General features: G+C 21.9%; 1 protein-coding gene across 2 annotated transcripts in view; it reads right to left on the reverse strand.

The window, feature by feature from the left end:
• LOC102653951 (ras-related and estrogen-regulated growth inhibitor-like) overlaps positions 1–20,239 on the reverse strand; it is a 140,162-nt gene that overhangs the window by 77,921 nt on the left and 42,002 nt on the right. For both annotated transcript variants that reach the window (XR_003306152.1, XM_026445473.1), the window contains exon 3: positions 11,114–11,190. Coding sequence is in view for 1 of the 2 variants with exons in the window: in XM_026445473.1 (XP_026301258.1) it covers positions 11,114–11,190 (77 nt within the window). In the remaining variant the exon portion in view is untranslated. The remainder of the gene's footprint in view (positions 1–11,113; positions 11,191–20,239) is intronic.

The following is a 20,239-nucleotide window of genomic DNA, read 5'->3' on the forward strand; positions in this document are numbered from 1 at the left end:
GATACGATATAAATATGTATATTTATTTATATTTCTATCTTAATGAAATATTTTTACAATATTTTCTGTAATTGTAAAATAAAAATTATAAAACATATTATATAAGTTTGATAAGCATCAAAATATACTGACATTTTTGTGAAATTTAAAAAAAAAATGTTATACAATGTTATGCATGAAGAAAATATTAAATGTTGTTGATCATGAAAATATTTATAAAGCAATTGGAAGTATTTAACTTGGAAATTTTTGAAATTAAAACATAGAATAATACAGTAAGCAAATAATGATTTCTATATATTAATATTTAGAAATATCTAAAAATATTTTCTACAGTAATTTTTTTATTACATAAAACATCAATTTTATAATATAAATAATTGTAGATAAGTAATCTACAATTCCCCTTTCTTATTTTAATTTTTAATTTTAAAATTGCATTTTTAATAAGAAGATTAAAGATAAAATATAAAATAATTTTAAAATATAGAATAAAATAATTAAAATATAAATAATCAATATATTTAAATATAATATAAATAATCGATATAAGATAAAATATATATTTTATTTTTAAGAATGTATTAGGATTTAATAAAAATTAAAAAGATTCTTTAATATTTTTTTAATTTCTCTCGTAATAAACGAATTATTAAATCTCGTGATTAAATTAATATAAATCCATTTATTATAATTATAGTGTAATAAATACTAATTCTAAAAATTTTCATTAAAAACTTATAAATAATTGTAAATAAACACGTATTAATCTTTTAAATATTATTTTGTAATTTTTGAGAATTTATATTGCAAAAAAATAGAAATTTTCAAATTTGGTTTTTTTGAAGATTAATTTTTAAATGAAAAAATTTTATTGTATATTGTATATTTTCAATTTTTGCATATTGTATATTTTCAATTTTTGCATATTGTATATATTTTATAAAACGATTTTCTGCTAATAATCCACTCGTAATTTGATAACTATCGATGTATTTTTATATTCAAAACAAGATTTCAAATTTAATTTTTTCGAAAATGAAATATTAAATAAAAAAATTTATTTTCTTTTTGATATATCTTTAATATATATATATATATATATATATATATATATATATATATATATATATATATATATATTAAATTGTATTATATAGATTGAAGTTTGACAGAATCTATTTTAAAGATAATTAAGTTATTTGTATTTTTATTTAAATTTATTTATTTAAGTTATTTGTATTTTGATTTAAATTTCTTGATTTGAAATACTGAAATTGAATTAATTCGTCTCACTTACACAATATATATAAAAATATTCTAAATATTTATTTTTAAAAAATTATAATAGTAATAATGATAAAAATTCAATAATTAAATTTTTATTGATAATAATATCTTAATCAATTAATAATAATTATTATATATATTATATAGTTATTAATAGTTATTAATCATTTTTATTTGCAATCTATTAAATAAAAGTTCGAATTCATTAACATTTTTATTATTTGATTTTATTTTTGGAAAGATTTTCTATTTTGAAAATTTTTCTAAAATATTCCATTAAATAGATATCATTAAATATATTGATATTTTTTATTCATAACTGATATTTGAATGGATGTCTCTACTTTATATTTTAAATCTATAATCCAACAACTAATCCATAGATTAGTATTAATTTCAATAATATCTCTATAGTGAAAATGTTACATGTGATTGTTCGATTTTCAAATTTTTGTTCTAATTTTAAAATTAGATTTTGCTAAAATTTTTTCAATTTATTCAAATATTATTATAATATTATTAAAAAACCATTCGAAGTTTAAAAATTAATTATATTTTAAAATTACAATAAAATTACAAAAATAAAAAAGAATATTATAATATTTTATTTTATATCCTCTTTTCCAAAAAAATTTCTCAATTATAATATTATAATTCATTACTTATATTACATAATAAAATTTACAATAAAATTTTTTAAATAACAATAATAAATATCCAAACCAACTAAAATCACATTTCTATAAAGTTAAACATTTATCAACGAAGCTTCGCTTCACATCTCAGATCCATTCTAATCCAAAATCTCACGAGTCTCCCAATCGTACTTACACAAACGAAATCCACGATCGAATCGATCAGCGTGCGCTATCGTAGAAAATGATCAAATTTTCACAACGACGAGCTGAAGACGCATCGTCGCCAATAAATCGCTCCGGTCCGATTGATAATGATCGTCAAGATCGAGCCCACGATAGAGTGGCGAGTCGAACATATCGATCGGAGGCCGCACGAGACCAGTTAGTAAACGCGTACATACAAATCGGTGGCATGGCTTCCTGTATCGTATTATTTATCGAATCTATGTAATAACGGTGCATGCGTCCTCGCGCGTTCCCTTCGAGTAACACTCCGCCATTGTTTACACCGCATTTTGCCATTGCATCAGCTGGACTGGATTAGAAAAGGCGTCCTATGAATGTTCAACGCAAATAGAATCCGTTACAAAACAAGGGATAGCGCGCCAGTATTGTTTGTAAGCAAAAATAATGTGATTGCGTTTCTATTGTTAACTTGTAATTAATTTTTGATTATTATTCTTCTCGCGTTACGAATATGAATGTGTAATAGGAATGAAAAAATAAAAATTGTTTAATTACTTTTTAATAGAGAATTATTATCTTTAATATTTCAGATTTAGTATCAAAAAGATAGAAAATTAATTTTTAAAATGTTTAAAGTTTTAATTTTGTATTTTTTTAAATATAGTTTTAATATTTTTTCTGATTTTAATATATATTTTAAATAAAATTCCGAAAATTTTAGATAATTGATTCGATTCGATGAAATTTAAAGGAATGAAAAGGAAAGACAATATAAAATTTTAATTTTAGTTATTTATTATTTTTTTTATAATTTGAGATATTAATGAAAAATTTCAATATTGTACATTGCATTTCGCTTATAGACATGATTAATCATTTTTACTATAGAAGTTGCCATCATTAAGAATTTAATAATAATCAATTTTGATTTATATATATGTTATATAATATCTTCAGTTACTTTTATGAAAAATTTAAAAAAAAATTCAAAAAAGTTAAAAAAAATTGTTTCCTAAGAAAAGTAATTTCTGATTCGACAAGAATGTTCAATTCTATCATTTATCTTCTTAAAACCAATTTTCCAATATAAAAAGATAGCCAGGAGATAGGTAAATAGATTAAAAATTAATCTTAGCTTTAAATTTTTTTTTTAACTTCTTAAATGCACACTCATTTATTAATTAAATTCTCTTTCGTAATAATAATCCCAGATAACATTCATCATAATGGGAAAAAATCCAAACTTCTAGACATGATTTTAATTAAAAAAAGAAAAAAAGGTTAGGTAGAAAGAAAAGGTTAGGTTAAAAAGAAAGAGGCTCACTTTTAGAAAGAACGTTAAATCACTAGGTTAATAGAAGATTTTACATTGTAAGAATGGATAGGAATCCTACTCAGACATTAAGATAGAAGAAAATAGAAAATGAAGAACAGATAAACAATAGTGACTATTATTAACACTAGACCTACTAACTTCTCAATATAGTATGTATAACTGTTTATTATTATAATGGTATAATAGAAATAATTAAATAATACTTATATCTTATCTCAATAAAAGTCAACATTAATTTTGTCAGAAGTTCTAAGTTTATTTTAATAAGTGCAAAAATTAAAAATCAATTCATTATTTTAATGACTTTGGTCATTCAACTATTAATGAATAATCTGTATTTGATTTCATATTATTATCTAAGAAACATTTCAAGAAAAAGTTTCGCATTTAAAATTATATCATTATTAGATAATAAATATATAATTTCAAATATCAATAATCTTAAAATCTTCAAAAATAATAAATAAACAAAACAAATATTATTTTTTTCGTATTTTTTATAAAAAAATATTTAAATTAGATGAAATATTTAAATAAATAAACATTCAAATTCTATATGGGTATAAAAATATATATGACGTAAATTTAATTATTTATTTGTGTTTATTATAATTTCTAATTATCCAACTAGAATTAGCATAGTAATTAAAAAATTATCAAATTTCGAAATCGTTATTTAATTGTATTATAATTACATCGAAAATTGTTTAAAAAAAATTCTAAAAAAATTTATTTTTTACATATTTTACATATTTTTTACATTCATTTTTTAACTGAATTTTAACAAAATTATGATATTTTAAAATTTAACGACTTTTCATTACTATTCTATTAATTCTTATTCAATGATCAGAAACTAATTCACATAAAAAAAAAATCTTAATTTACAAATTACATATTTTATAAACAATCAAATAATCATTGATAATAACGAATTCAATAAAAACTCCATATAAAGAGAGATTCCATGAATGAATGATTAAAATTCCATGAATCGCTCTTTATCCGTGGATATCAACGTAATCGAATCTCTGGCATGGTACTTTAAATATTCTTAGCTACGAATCCCAAGGACTAATCCGAAACGGTCAGGTATGCCATCTTGGCCCATGGTTCGCAGCCTTTTAAGCGACAGGTGCAAACATTTGGGGGGCATCGCAAAAAAGGAAGCCAGTAATTGTAAGCCCCGGGTAGAAAAACCAGTTTGCTAAAAACAACCTGGCCTCTCGATCGTGTCTTGTTGCGGGGCTACCGAATAAGCCGGGACGAGTCAGTGTACCGTGCGTACGAGCAACATATAAGGAATATGTTGGATTCCTTTTGCAGACCAGAAAGTATATACGCATGCTCCTGAACGTTGATTCATTTCTTTTTCTTTCTTTTTTTCTTTTTTCCTTTTCTTTTTTTTCCCTTTCCTTATTTCTTTCCAATTTTTTTCGTTCGTTTCGAACGGTGGATGAACCAGCGCTTGATTTTATTATTTTTTTTTTTTATTGAAATAAAAAGAAATATTTAATCTTGTCAAAGGTTATTATATTATTGGAAATATAATGACATGAAAATGGAAAATTAGAAGTTTTAATTATTTCATTAATCTTGGAAATTTTTTTCTGTAATAATTATAAAAATATAATTTATTTTTTTTATAGAAATATTTTTTCAGATATAATGTTGCAATCGTATCAATTTAATAAATTATATCGAAAAATGAAAAATAAGCACAAAAACATTTATAATATTTATTAAACTATCAAAAATAATGTTAATTATATTATTTGCTTCCTACATTATGAGAAATAAACTTTATTATAATGAAAAAGCAAAAATTTTTTTAGAATAAATATTTTCTATAATTTTAGCAAATATAAACTATAAATATTATTAACTTGAAATTTCAAAATAAAATATAATTTTTCTCATACCAATAATTTGAAAAAATAATAAAATCTTTTCATTATTACGTCAAAAAAAACTTGTAAAAAATTTCAAAATATCCATCATCTCAATACTAAAAAACTTTTATAAAATAAAATCAATTATAAACGTATAAAGATATAAAAAAATTTGTTATATCATTAAAATAATAAACTACAAATTTCCTAAATTAAATTCCCTAAAATTAATTTCCTAAAAAATATAAAAGATATAATAAAAATTTCAATTTTGATTAAAAAAAAAAGAAAATCACCAAAAAAATAAATTATAAATTTCATTTAATCATTAATCTGCCTAAAACCAAGTTTTTCATAAAACATAAAGAAAAAAGTTCAACGATCGAAAATAAATAAATGCTAGAAAAAAATCATATTATATCAATAATTTTCAAATAAAAAATTAAAAAATACAAAAAAAGATTACATTATCTTTAAATTTCATCAAATCTATTATTTAGAAACTAGTAAAAAATTCAATGATTAATTGGGACAAAATATATATATAAAGAAAAAATAAACTTTATTATATTATCACTTTAATCATCTAAAAAAAAAAAAATCATCTCCAACATTTTTGAAACATCCGAATTGACATATCAAAATGCTGACAGGATTCAAAAGAAAGATATCCCAAATATTGAGCGATAACGCAATCCTTTTGATCAGATTCGTCTGTTTCTTTGAATCGACCTGACCTTACTTAACCCAAATCTCGACGAATCGGCCACAGTTTCAGGTCGATTGAATCCCAGACCTGACCTTCCTTAACCCGATTCTTCTTCTAGAATACAGTAACAAATCCGCACGCGAAACACATCGAAGCGGAAATCTTACGACAAGGCCCGTTAGCTTTAGTATTTGAATTGAATAACGATCGCCTTTAAATTCGAATCTAGGCGATTCCGTTTATACAAGTTGGCGCGCGCGAGAATACATAGGCCATATGTATGGTTAACATATATACCAATGGAGAAGTCGAATAAGTCCGACCATGGAATGGTGTGTTCACCTGTCGCAGGTAGAGCGGAATCCTTATTGAGATTCCACGGATTTTTTTCTGTTAGAGAAGATTTAAGACAGGGGCCATTGTTCTGAAGATTGTAAATTATTGTCATCGCAGATCGCAAATCGAACCCGGTTTAAAAACTGTGCATGAATCTTTATATTATCATAAGCTATTAAAAAATCATATAAAGACTGAGTGTTGTTTGGTGATTCTATTATAGATAATGTTATATCTGAAGCAAATAGGAATTGTTCGATATAATTGAAACAAGATATTTTATAAAAATATTTAATGGAATTTTAGACTCGAGAATGACATTACATAATAAGAATATATGGAAAAACGTTTGATTTTCATAAATTAATATAAATTTATTTTTTTCCTAATATGAAGAATAATTCAAACATTTTAAAAAATGAAAAATTATCATAAGTTATATAATATAAAGATAAATTACATATATAAAGATAATTACATATATAAAGATAAAGTAAAGATAGCATTATAAAATAAAATAAAATAAATGTCCAATGCAATAACTGAAGATTCTTCAGTATAATTAAAATAGGAACTTTGTATATTAAATATTTTATTTATGTATACATATATTTTCGGTAATTTCATGAATGAAATTATAAAAGTTCAAAAATTTTTGTGAAGTTTTAATCTTTATAGATAAGTATTAAATCTGTATGATAACCAAAAATGATGATGATATTATTGACATTAATTAATAATTTTAGTAAAAAGAAATTATTTTCTTAAAAATGATAATAGTTTTTTTATTTTCAGTTATTAATTTATTAATTATATAATTAAAATAAAAATAAATAAAATAATGAATATTTCTTAATATTATTATTTTAGCCATTATTTTTTTATAATATTAATTTTAATATAAATTAAAATTATAAAATTAAATAAAAAGAAATAACATAAATAATATTATATTTATTAATTTTGTTTCTGTTTTAATATTAATTTAATATTATTATTATTATTATTATTATTTTGAAAATTATTTTATATAATGAATCAATTGAAAGAGTCATATAATGAGCTTTTGAGAATTTAAAATTTAAAATCCAAGATATTACTTAAAATTATTATCACTATCATTTAAAACAAATAAAAGTTTTTTAGTGATTAATAATAACATTAAATCAGAATTAAATAATTTTTTGAATAAATTTAATGCCAGAAATTTCAAACAGTAAATAGAAAAAAATTCAATTTTTTTTTTTTCACAAGTAAGAACTATTGCAATTAATCAATAACTCTTTCAATCTCCGATCCAATATTTACTACAATTTTTAATCATCTGAAAACTATAGTAATCAATCGTCAACTCCTTTAAACTTCAATAAAATCAATTTTTTCCGAACAAAAATGTAAGAGATACGATTACCAACGATTTTATCAAAAAGAGAAGTGCTCTGTTTCTTCCAGTAAATTTCAGAAGGAACAAAAATCTACTACTAAATAAAAAACTTCTTCGAGTTTGTCCAGCGAACAAATCATTTATCGTGACTTTCACAATGAATATGACGACCTAGGATCTAACGATCTTCTGACAGAAAGAAAGAAGAAGAGAAAGATAGTCAATGAAGAAGGAAAAACTATGTTTTTCATCGTTTGATCTGCGAATACCATTTGGAGTAAAATAATCATGTTTACAAACGTCAACGGAAGATATAATATAAAAGGCGCCGATGCCATACAATATCGGGAAAAAATGTAAAAGAAAATTTAAGCGCGAAAAAAAACACGATTATCCTGTACTGGTATTTCAGACTAAGACGAAACAAATTTTTGAGCAAAGAATGTATTATTTAATTTAATTATATTTTTACTAATCTTGTTTTTCGTCAAAGTTTGATCGATAACGATTCGTCATCAACTGTCGATGCCGTGACCGACTTTAAAAGAAAATCGATGTGCTATTCATTCTTATATTAGCTTTTCTTTAAAAAATTAAAAAATTAAATTGAGAAATGAATAATCTTGCTTTTTGTATATTATTTAAGGATCAAGATGTAAAATGGGAAAAGTTAAAAGTAAAAAATTATTCACTGAAATTAAACAAGAAGGTTTCAAAAAAAAAAGAGATCTATCTTTTTATGGAACATTCTTTCTCAGTAAATTATTAATTAAATCTTTTTTAATAAATTATTTATAATTAAATTTCATATATAAAATGTATTTTTATTATAAGTTATTATAAGTTTATTATAAGTATTATGGAAATTTTTATCTATTAATCTATTTTTAGCAATTTTCTATTAATAGCAATTTTATCTATTAACCAATTATCTTCAATAGCACATAAGAATCTTTTATTTCAAAAGTGAAATATTCATTTACGTTACTGTATCGTGAAATTATAAATATAAAACTTATATAATTTTATTTATAAATTTGAAGAAACAATATTTAATTGTTGTAATGTAAGTAAAGTAAAAAATAATTTACTCAATTCATTTTTTCTAATTCTGAATTTAAAATTTAAATGGAAAAAGATTTTGTTATATTGACTTTAAATGGTCATTAAAAGAACATAAAATCTAATAAAAATTATTTGTTATAAATGCATTAAGTTAAATTTTAAGAAATTCAATTTAGATTTAAACATTTAGTTAGTATGAAGACATTTGTTAGACAAAAATAAAAAATAAAAGAATCTTATTAATTAATTATTAAATCTAAATTAATTAATCTAACAAATTTTATAAGACAAAAATCATAATTTTAATAAAAATTTATATATAAAGCGTAATAGATTATACGTATAAAAGTATTTTTTTAATTTCGTCTGTAAATATTATAATAAAATAATAAAGTATTTGAATAATAAAGTATAATAATAAAGTACAAATGCTTGAAGATTTTATTATTTAATTGATTTGTATATTATTATAAAATTTGTCATATTATTATAAAATTTTTTTAAAAAATAAAAGAAAAATTATAAATTCCAAAAAAAAGATTTAAAAATTGATTATATCCTTTCAAAAATAATCCACTAATAAAAAACTGTTTTATATATTATACACTACATATCTATTTAATATAAATACATAAAATTTTATATATAACCAAATAATTATTTTTTGTAATAATAATTTGTTATTATATAATTTTATATATATATAGATATATATATAAAATATATAGATATTTTCTTATTTTTTTTGATCGAAAAAAAATATACTCATAACACATTCATTTATATCCTTTATGTAAAATATATGAAATATGAAAAGGACAAAATATTAAAAATTCGTAATCTATTAGGAATTTTATTTCGATCATAATAATTATCAATGAGAAATATAATACCGACACTGATAAAAGATTTAGTAATATATATAAATATTATATATATAAATAATATAAAATATAAAATCATAAAAATATAGCTGATTTTATGAACCAATCGTAAAATCTGTCAATTCCTGATGGAAAGTAGAGTAAAATGGAAATTAAAGACCGACAATCTTGTTGTAACCGTATAATAATTTACAACTAATCATGAGACTAGGCATAACTCAAATCAGTCTGTCAAATAAACATACACCTGTAAATGTACATTTTCACCGCTCTTGTCCAAGTGAGATTTTAACGCCAATCTATGTCATATATCCATCAATAATCCTTTGGAATCATTAGGCACTCCTTTTCCTTAATGAACATAGAGAGAAAAAATTTTGAGTAATAATTTGCCATTGATGTTACGAAGAATTTCATTCGTTAAATGAATATTTTTTATGATATAAATCTAAAGTTAGAAAATATACTATAGAAATATGGAGATATTATATTATTGCTTTTGTTTTACTTTTTTTGCTTTTGTGTCAAAGAAAGATTACGCATGGATAGCCATATAAATATATATTAATTTTCTGCCTTTTTCCATTGGCAAAAGTGGCAATGGATGATGGGAATTTTAATTGAAGATTTGTGACCACTAGGAAATATAATATATAATAAAATATATTGTATAATATTTTAAATTTAATATTTTTTTATAATCAACTGTTTAAAAATTTTGTAATTTTAAAAAAATCTTAACTAAAATTGATATTATTATTTTTAATATTCTTTCCAAACTTATAACTCCTTTTTTTAAATTTTATTTATTTGAAGAATATACAATAAGATGTTAAAAAATAATATTGATTTTTAAACTGAAAAAACTAAATTGAAGAAGACATAATAAGTTATTTCGTATAAATTTCATTTCAATTTATTATTTCTCTAAAAGTCTTAATTAAGTAATCAAAAATCAATTTCATTTTTTTTCGTCATATATATTCCAATTTTTATAATCTAAAAATGAACTAATATTTCTTACAATATTTTTCTTTACGTTAAACTCTTAAAATAAATAAAAATATTTTAAAAAATATTGAATTTAAAAATTATCTATCGTAATATTTTCTCAAAGCTGGTAATTTAAAAAATTAACTTCATAATTTATTATATTCTTTTTAATCACAATATGTAATTTAACTTCACTGTTTTATAATGTGCGATCTCATAATATAAGAAATTAATTGCTTTTTATACTTTTATTACTTTTTATAAAATTCTCTTCGATCTCATAATTTAAAAATCAATTTCTATGTCACTTTTCATACTGTTCATCATTAAATTTTTCAATAAATATAAAAACATCAAACTTTTTTCCAAAGTTTTCTTCTCGATCATTTAAAGAACTTACCTCGCACCTGGAAGTATCCAATATCTCGACTTCGGTACTAACATTATCGATGGTAACACTATGCCGATATAGGAAATCTGTAACAAACAGGACAGAAACGAGATTACTCGACTTGATGAATGATATTCCTGAATATCCCTATCACTAGTCTCGGTCTACAGAGCCTTGCGAAAAAGGTATCAAGAGAAGATGTACGATCTCGCTTTCCAACGATAATGAAATCGATTCGTCAGTCCTCTTCGAGGATCGGGAGAGATCTGAGACTGATTAGTGAATCGTTGGATCTATCCTTCGTCTTTGCTTGATTGATCTATGAAACGATAACTGAAACTGAAAGAAAGAGAGATCGATCTAGCATGGTGAGAATCGAGAAACGATTGCTCGAGCTAAATCCCTATTAATTCTTGAAATCGTTATCGTTTCTTATTTTTCTCGACATAGTCTTATTAGTTCCGTATGATTTACGTACGCCATTTATATAGAGATTATTATAGAAAAGAGATTTGTAGTAAATAAATAAAAAGATAAATAGATAAATAAAGGGTATTGAAAATCGAGATTAATTGGAGATAGATAATACTTCAGATGAAGAATGTTCGATTTTGAAAGAATTATTATGATGAAAATTATTACAACTAAATCGTGTTCATTTTTTTGTTTGTTTGTTTTTAAGTCATTGCACTCTAATATAGAGGAAATATAAGAATAATTATAATTAAAGTTTTAATTTATTTTTTCAAAAAACTATTATAAACTAACGATAAATAAATATTTTAGAATATCTGAATGAATATACTATATATATAATGAGCATTTCTATTATACTAATCTAATTTAATGTAAAAAGAAAGTAGGTATGGAAGTATTAAAGTTAGATCTTGATTTATTTTTAAAGAAAGGATTAAATCAGTTATGAAAGAAATAATTATTTCGGAATAATGTAATAAAACAATAATATACGTTTTGTAGTCAATCCTATTACAATCTTATTTCTGCATTGCGACTATAAGAATTGTGAATTCTTTTATAGGTATAGCTATTGTTATTTTTAATTAATAACTTTCCGCGTTTATTTATTCAAAAGCAATTATTTTGTGGTGATAAAACAATGTTAATTTTTATTATTTTCTTTATTTATGTTAGAAAAGAATTGCAAGTTAATTGAATATTATAAAAGAAAGTCATAACTTAAAAAGATTGGAAATATTGTATTGTTGTTTACTATTGAGATTTTTATTTTTTTGAAATTATTAATACTCGTTGGATACAGTAGAGTTTGACTAATTGGTATTTACTTATATTTCACAATTAAGTATTTATTTAAGAAGAAAAAATTAATATACGTATGACTAGTATAAATAAGAACATCCTATTGTTATATGGAATAAAAATTTGTTATGATCAAAGAAGAACGTCGAACTTTGACGAATGGGTAATATTATGTATATTTCGGAAATCTTAATCGAGAGCATTAGCTATGGCTTTCTTTCTCTTTCTCTCTTTTTTTTTCATTAAATATGATTTTTATTGTTACTCCAATCTTATATAGACTTCTATATTAATTCGAAATATAAGCTCATTTTATAAAATTATATAATTTTAATCATTATGTTATTCTGTAATATATAATTCTAATAATTTAATTCACAATAATCTAATGATACACGAAAAATCAAGGAATTATATAATAGTTAAATTGTAACAAATAATTTCAATTTACAGTTCGCTGATTCTAATTATTAAATAATTTTTTATACATTTTGATTAAATTTATTTAAATATTCGAATATACATAAGTTCTTAATTATCTTAACTATTTACATAAATATTTCATTTAAAATAACATATGCATTTGCAGTCGTAAAAGGATTAAAAATCATCTATATATACGAAGTTTCTATATCCTATCTCTACTATAAATGCAAATAGAAGACATCACAATTGATGATTAATTAAGTAAGATAAGAAACTCGGTCCCAGGTAGAAAAATAGCGTGCATTAGTTAATAGAACGACGACAGTTCTCTCATACAGGAACTACAAATAACGAATAGAGATTTTCCCGCAAATAGAAAATGCAGCTAATGCGCGAAAGTACTGGACCAGTTTCTTAACGATAATTTCGATTTGATGCGCTGACGCCGCTCTGTCATTACGACCACTGACAATGACGCGTTTGCTTTCGCCCTGGAGTCGTGATAAAGGTCTTTGAATTTTTCGAAAAATTTTTATCTTATTTTAGTTTTTTAAATCGTTGATTAGATTTCATTATATGCAAGATGAGTGATCTTTATAAACAAAATATTATTCATTAAAACATCAATTATCATTAGAATATTAATAAAGAAATATAAATAAGCTAAATATGTTAGATTTTGTGCAAGAAACAGCAAGAAAATTTGAAAACAAATTTTTTTCATTATATTTATTTAGATTTTTATATTATATAGATATTATTCTTTAATGATTTTTAATAGTCGCTTAAATCACTATTTCATTGCAATTGCATCCAATCCATTGATGACTTTTTCAATTGTTGAAGAAATTTATTTTTACGGATAAAATTATCCTTATATATTCTTTACATTTTTAAATTTCTATTTATTCTTTTCAATCTCAATTCTTTTCTCTTCAACTTTCTGAGTATTTGCATCAATACAATTTAACAAAATTCACATCGCAATGTAAATATAGTGAACATAATTTGAGTTCAATATGTCTTTAATTTTTGAATTTCTTTTATTTATTTTAATCTAAGTTAATTTAACCTAAATTTTTACACAAAAATACATATATCATTCACTTTTCACATCGAATACATAAATATACTTAAAAGATCTATTATCTTGCATAAAATGAAATGAAGTTAAACTGTTCATATTCATTCACACTTATTGAAGAGAAGATAAGTATTTTTGTAAAATTTTTATAAGATTTTTTTTAAGATAAGATTTAATATGAATTTATAAAGAAAATTAATATGTTTATTAATAGTTTTTTAATTTATAGATCATGGATCTCAATATTATCTCATTAAATTTTTAATAAGATTGAATAATAAGAGCTGCCTAACTTAATCTATTCGAAACATTTAAGTTACGTTCAAACATGTATATTTTAATTAATTTATATGATTCAATATTCTAAAAAAATTATTACATAAATTAAAATGATGGATTTTAGATTTCTTTTTTAGTAATTATGATTGTCTTTTATTGAAATAGAAATATATTTTTATAATATCATTTTAATTTTTATATATACCTTATGGAATATTTATTTCAATACATTATTTTTAAAAATAGTTCGAAGAGGAAGACTTTTTTATAAGCAGTTCTTTTAAATATTGTCTATTTGTCTATCGTCTCTAATTGTATATTTTAATAATGAGATGAATTAAAAAAATTATACGAAAAATCAAAAATTTTTTTATAAATAATACTAATATTAAATTAAACATCAAAAAATAGTCTTCATTGTTCATTATAAGAATTACGTAAATATTAAATGATTAATAAATAATTATGGAATAAAGTAAATGATTAACAAATGACTAAATTTAAAATGTAAATTATGATATTATTACTAAATATTATACAAAATTTTTATCTCTTAAATAATTTAATAAAAATATCTCATATGAATTAATGATACTCAATCTTTTTTTGAAATACTATTTCTTTTAGATAAATAACCTGTGACTTTTCTTTTTTCTTTATAATTATACAAAAATGCATTTTTGATAAGACAAATTAAATGAATTATTTTATTTTTGAAAATAAATTATATTCAGCAGAAAATAAAAAAAATATAAAATATCGGATAAAATTAGAAATTATTTTATAATGTCTAATGTCATAAATTATTTCTATTCATTATATTTTGTATTTATATTATAAAATAAATAAGTTAAAAAAATTCATAAAATTTTTCATATAATTGCAAGTAATAATTGCAAATAAAAATAAGAATAACAAAACTCAAGAACTATTTTTTTTATTGAATTCAATGATTTACATCTTAAGAATTTGCTATAGATTATAAAATGAATTATATAAACAAACTTTCTGCGTTTCTAAAGAGAATCCTCAAGTCAATTTCATTTCTCTCGATGAAACAAAATTAATATTCGTTAGAAAAGAAGAGAACGTTTCCTCCTAAAAAAAAAAACATGTGACTGCGGAAATCACTTGGAATAGTAGCCCTTGTAAGGCGAATACGATAAATAAACGATAAATAAACTCATAAACACCTCTTAGTCAACGATGTCGGAGCGTCAAACGTGCAGAAAGCAAATAAGGATGCTCGTTGCATTAGCGGTTATTACATTCGAGAAAGTTTTATTACCGGACAATACCGATAGGGAAGTGATTTAATCGAGCGTAAAGACAGAAAATTTATTGCAATGTAATAGAAAAATATTCATAGAATAAAAAAATAAGTGAAATGAATTTTTGAAATGACATCTATATATATAATTTTGTAATACTTAATAGTAATCAAAATGTATCATTATGATATAATTTAAGGACAGCTGACAACATAAACACATATAACACATAAATTTATTGAAAATCTACTTTTTCATAAATTTAAATGCCCATTTTTTTTAAGACTTTATTTATAATGTATGATGTAAATAAACAAATAGATGAATACAAAATATATATATACATAAAATTTTAAATATAATAATTAATTTATTTGGATATTCTGTATTCATCTATTTGTTTATATATATATTTAAAAAAATAAAATTAATCTTAAAATATTTTTCACTATTTGATTTACAAGAAATTAATTTAGAGTATATAATATCTTTCTTTTTTTTAAAAAAGAATTTTAATCTTTTATGAGACAGTCCATTCATTTTACTTCAAGAAATATATCTTGTGTAAAATTATATATGTATATGTATAAAAAAAAAATTAATTTTAATTATTTTAATTTCGCCTAAAGATTGAATATGATTTCTTGAGATAAAAATAAGTTAATAAAGTTTAGTTACATACTTATTTCTCGCCAGATATCTCCCATTTTTTTTTTCTAGATTTCAATTCTTACAGATTTTGTAAAAATGAACAATAATACAATATCAATAATAATATGATAATTCTTTTTTTGTACAATATCTATATTAATAATTATTAATATTTATGTAACAAATTTATATTAATATATATATAATTATAATATATATACAATTATTGTACAATTATATATATATTATTGTATACATTCCAAAAATTTATGAAACATCTTATAAATTTTCCGTTCAATATTTTATCACATCTTATTTAAAAAAACTCATTTAATTCTATTTCAAAAATTTACAATTAAATATTAATATATTACCATTCATCAAATTCTTAATAAATTCTCTTTTTCACATTATATCTTTCTTCAAGAAAAGTCTTCCAACCCATTTATACGGATTTCTTTTTTACTGTTATCAATTGAGTTAATCAATTCATCAATTCAAACCATAAACATAATTCTTGATCTATTTATTCTCTATTTCTTCTAACAATCCTTGTTCTTTTTTATCGTCATCTTTCTTATAAAAAGTTATCGATAGCATATACATTACATACGAAATCTCCTGATAATTTACATCCTACGATCAAATCAGCCGGTAGTCGTACATTTTCGAGCGTGTATTTTCTCTTAGCTTATCCGCGCATCACGCGTGAAACGAATCGGAAATACACCAGTGATCTCCGCGATCCCGACACATTGCACTTTCGTTCATGTTCGAGGATCACTTTTCCGAAGAAACGCCCTCGAACGGTGAAAGCTGTGCGCGTAGTCCCCTCTTGATTATTTCCTCGATCATTTCCTCGAAGGAGCCGCATATGTGGGTGATGACTTGAGGAAAAAAAAAAGACTGGAGGAGCTTTAATAGAAATTTAATTCCCGGCTTGCCTATCGTCTTCCGCTTCTATCCGTGAAACACTTCGAGATGGTATGCATTATCAGTTTCACTGGAGTCGGATGTTTATCAAATCTGGTGGTTTATCTCGAAGTATATATTCTTCAAACGTTTCATTATTGTTATTCGAGATGACGCGACGTCATGTGAGTCTGTGTAGTTAAATTGCGCGCTTGATAGGTACGAAGAGAGAAATTTGAGAGCTTTTTTTTTATATGAACTTCGTGCAAATGTTCTAAAGAAATAAAGAATAAAGAGATGGATTTAAATAATTTGTTACATGAGATTTGTTATTTAAAAGATTCGAAAAAGAAATATTTTTTATTTCGTAGAAAATCGAGGTCAAAATAATATTGTAAGTAATTTGAAACATAATATAATCATTATAGCAAATTTTAAATATATGATCAATATCTTAATAATATGAATATATTAATTAATATTAAACATAAATAATAAAAAAAAAGTGATTTTTGATATCTTAATAATAATTTTCTCTTAAAATTTTGAAATTATATTATATATGCAAGTATTTTTTTTTCTTTTAATTTTTAAATTTTTTTGGATACGATATTGATCGTTATTGATATTGATTGTAATCGCACCTTATTAATTAAAATTTACAATATAAATTCAAAAACATAGTTAAGAATAATTATAATATTAATAGATCGATTATAATATTAAAACTGACAAAAAATATTTGATAAAAAATATTGTTTTTTTTATCTTTATTATCAAATGAAAAATTGATATAATGTATTAAATACAATTCTAAGTATATGAAAAATACATCAAAAAATAATATATCAATATATCCATATAATTAAAATAAAATAATACATAATTTAATAAAAATCATACAATTTTTAACTTTTGTATAATATTTATTTTAATTTTTAAAAACGATCCTCCAAAAGCATTCAATAATTATATTAATAAATAGCTTATAGAGATAATATAAACATTTTATATTTTAGATAACTTAATAGAGAATTTAATTTCTTTTATGTTATGCTGTAAGTATTTATATTGATTGTTTGTCTCAAATACTTGTATTTATTAAAATAAGTTGCATTTTGAGCAATATAGATTGAAAAATGTTATATATGTAGAATAAAAAAAAGTAGATTTAAAATACAAAATAAAGATTTTCATAACAAGATTTTCATAATATATACATGATATATGATATTTTTGTGTTTTGTGTTTGAAAAAAAACCATTTGTGTGCGAAAAAAAAATTTTATGAAAGTAAATAAAGCATGTTATAAAATTTATTGTATAAAAAAAATTAAATATATCTTAAACATAAATAAAGAAAGGGAAAAAACGTAAAAATTAATAAAGAAAATAGAAGGCAAAAATTTAATTTTTTATTTAAAAATTAATATTCTACATTGAAGATTATATTTCGTATATAGCATATTTTTTATCACATTCTTTCTTTTAAAAATATTCCATTGTATTTAAATGAAACAGATAATCTATATCAATTTTATATTTTAATATTTTCATTTCTATAATAAACAATAAATTAATTGTTAATAAATATATATGAGATTGAATGTTATTAGATATTTTCATATTCTAGTTATATATGAATACCTCAGTTATGTATTTGTTTGATTTTGATTGTAATGAATATTCAATAATGGAATAATGAATTATGTATGAATAATACATAATGAATAATGAATTTCAAATAGATAGTATATATCTACTTACATGTACTGCATAAGTAATAAATTATTTTAGAAAGTCATTCTATAATATATTTCGAAATATTGTATTTTTAGAAAATATTCAAAATTTATATAATCTACAAATATAATAAAAAAAAATATAAATAAAAAATAAAAAATATTTATTTATTATTATTTCTCTTTACTCACTTGATATATATAAAAAATATAAAAAATAAAAATAAAAAATAAATGTCGAAATGTTACACAAAAAAAATATTCAAGTTAAATTATCTATCTATTATAATAAAAAAAAAATAAACAAAAGATAAAAAGTAAAATTCAATTTTACAAATTAATCAATATTTCAAATCTATTTCATCGTTAAAATATTTATTTCTTAATATCCCAAAATCAAATTTTTTTCAAACAAAATAATTATTATTTCAAAATACTTCGTATTAATATAACTATAATATAACTATTAATATAATTATTCGTATTATAATAACTATCTATGATGGACTTTCTAATTTCTAATTTCTATTATTTCTATTATTAATAAATCTCTAATTTCTATTATTAGAAGATTATTATTATTTGTAAAAGATATAAAAATTACATCATTTTAAAAAATCTTTACTTTTATTTATATTTTATGCAATTTCAATAATAAATAGTACAAATTAATTTAGTTGAAATTAAATCATGATCATTAATGATTTATAATATTGGGTTGGCAACTAAGTAATTGCGGATTTTAGTTAAAGTTGATGACGACCTAATCAAAGCAATAATCGATTCGGATCGTCACAGTACAACTCGTGAGATTGCAGAGAAGCTTCATGTATCACATACATGCATTGAAAACCACTTAAAATAACTTGGCTATGTTCAAAAACTCGATACATGGGTTCCTCACGAACTGAAAGAAAAGCATTTAACGCAACGCATTAACAGCTGCGATTTGCTAAAGAAACGTAATGAAAATGATCCATTTTTAAAACGACTGATAACTGGCGATGAAAAATGGGTTGTTTTCAACAATATCAAGCGGAAAACATCGTGGAGCAGGCCACGTGAACCAGCTCAAACAACATCAAAAGCTGGTATTCATCAAAAGAAGGTTTTGTTATCAGTTTGGTGGGATTACAAAGGAATTGTCTATTTTGAACTCTTACCACCCAACCGAACGATCAATTCTGTTGTCTACATTGAACAACTAACGAAATTAAACAATGCAGTTGAAGAAAAGTGGCCCGAATTGACAAATCGAAAAAGTGTTGTATTCCATCATGACAATGCAAGGCCACACACATCTCTAGTCATTCGGCAAAAATTATTGGAGCTTGGTTGGGATGTTTTGCCATATCCACCATATAGTCCTGACCTTGCACCATCTGATTACTTTTTGTTTCGATCTTTATAAAACTCCTTGAATGATAAAAATTTCAATAATGATGATGATATCAAATCGTACCTGATTCAGTTTTTTGCTAATAAAAACCAGA

The sequence above is a fragment of the Apis mellifera genome, linkage group LG15, assembly GCF_003254395.2.
Source record: "Apis mellifera strain DH4 linkage group LG15, Amel_HAv3.1, whole genome shotgun sequence".
Classification (NCBI taxonomy): Eukaryota; Metazoa; Arthropoda; class Insecta; order Hymenoptera; family Apidae; genus Apis; species Apis mellifera.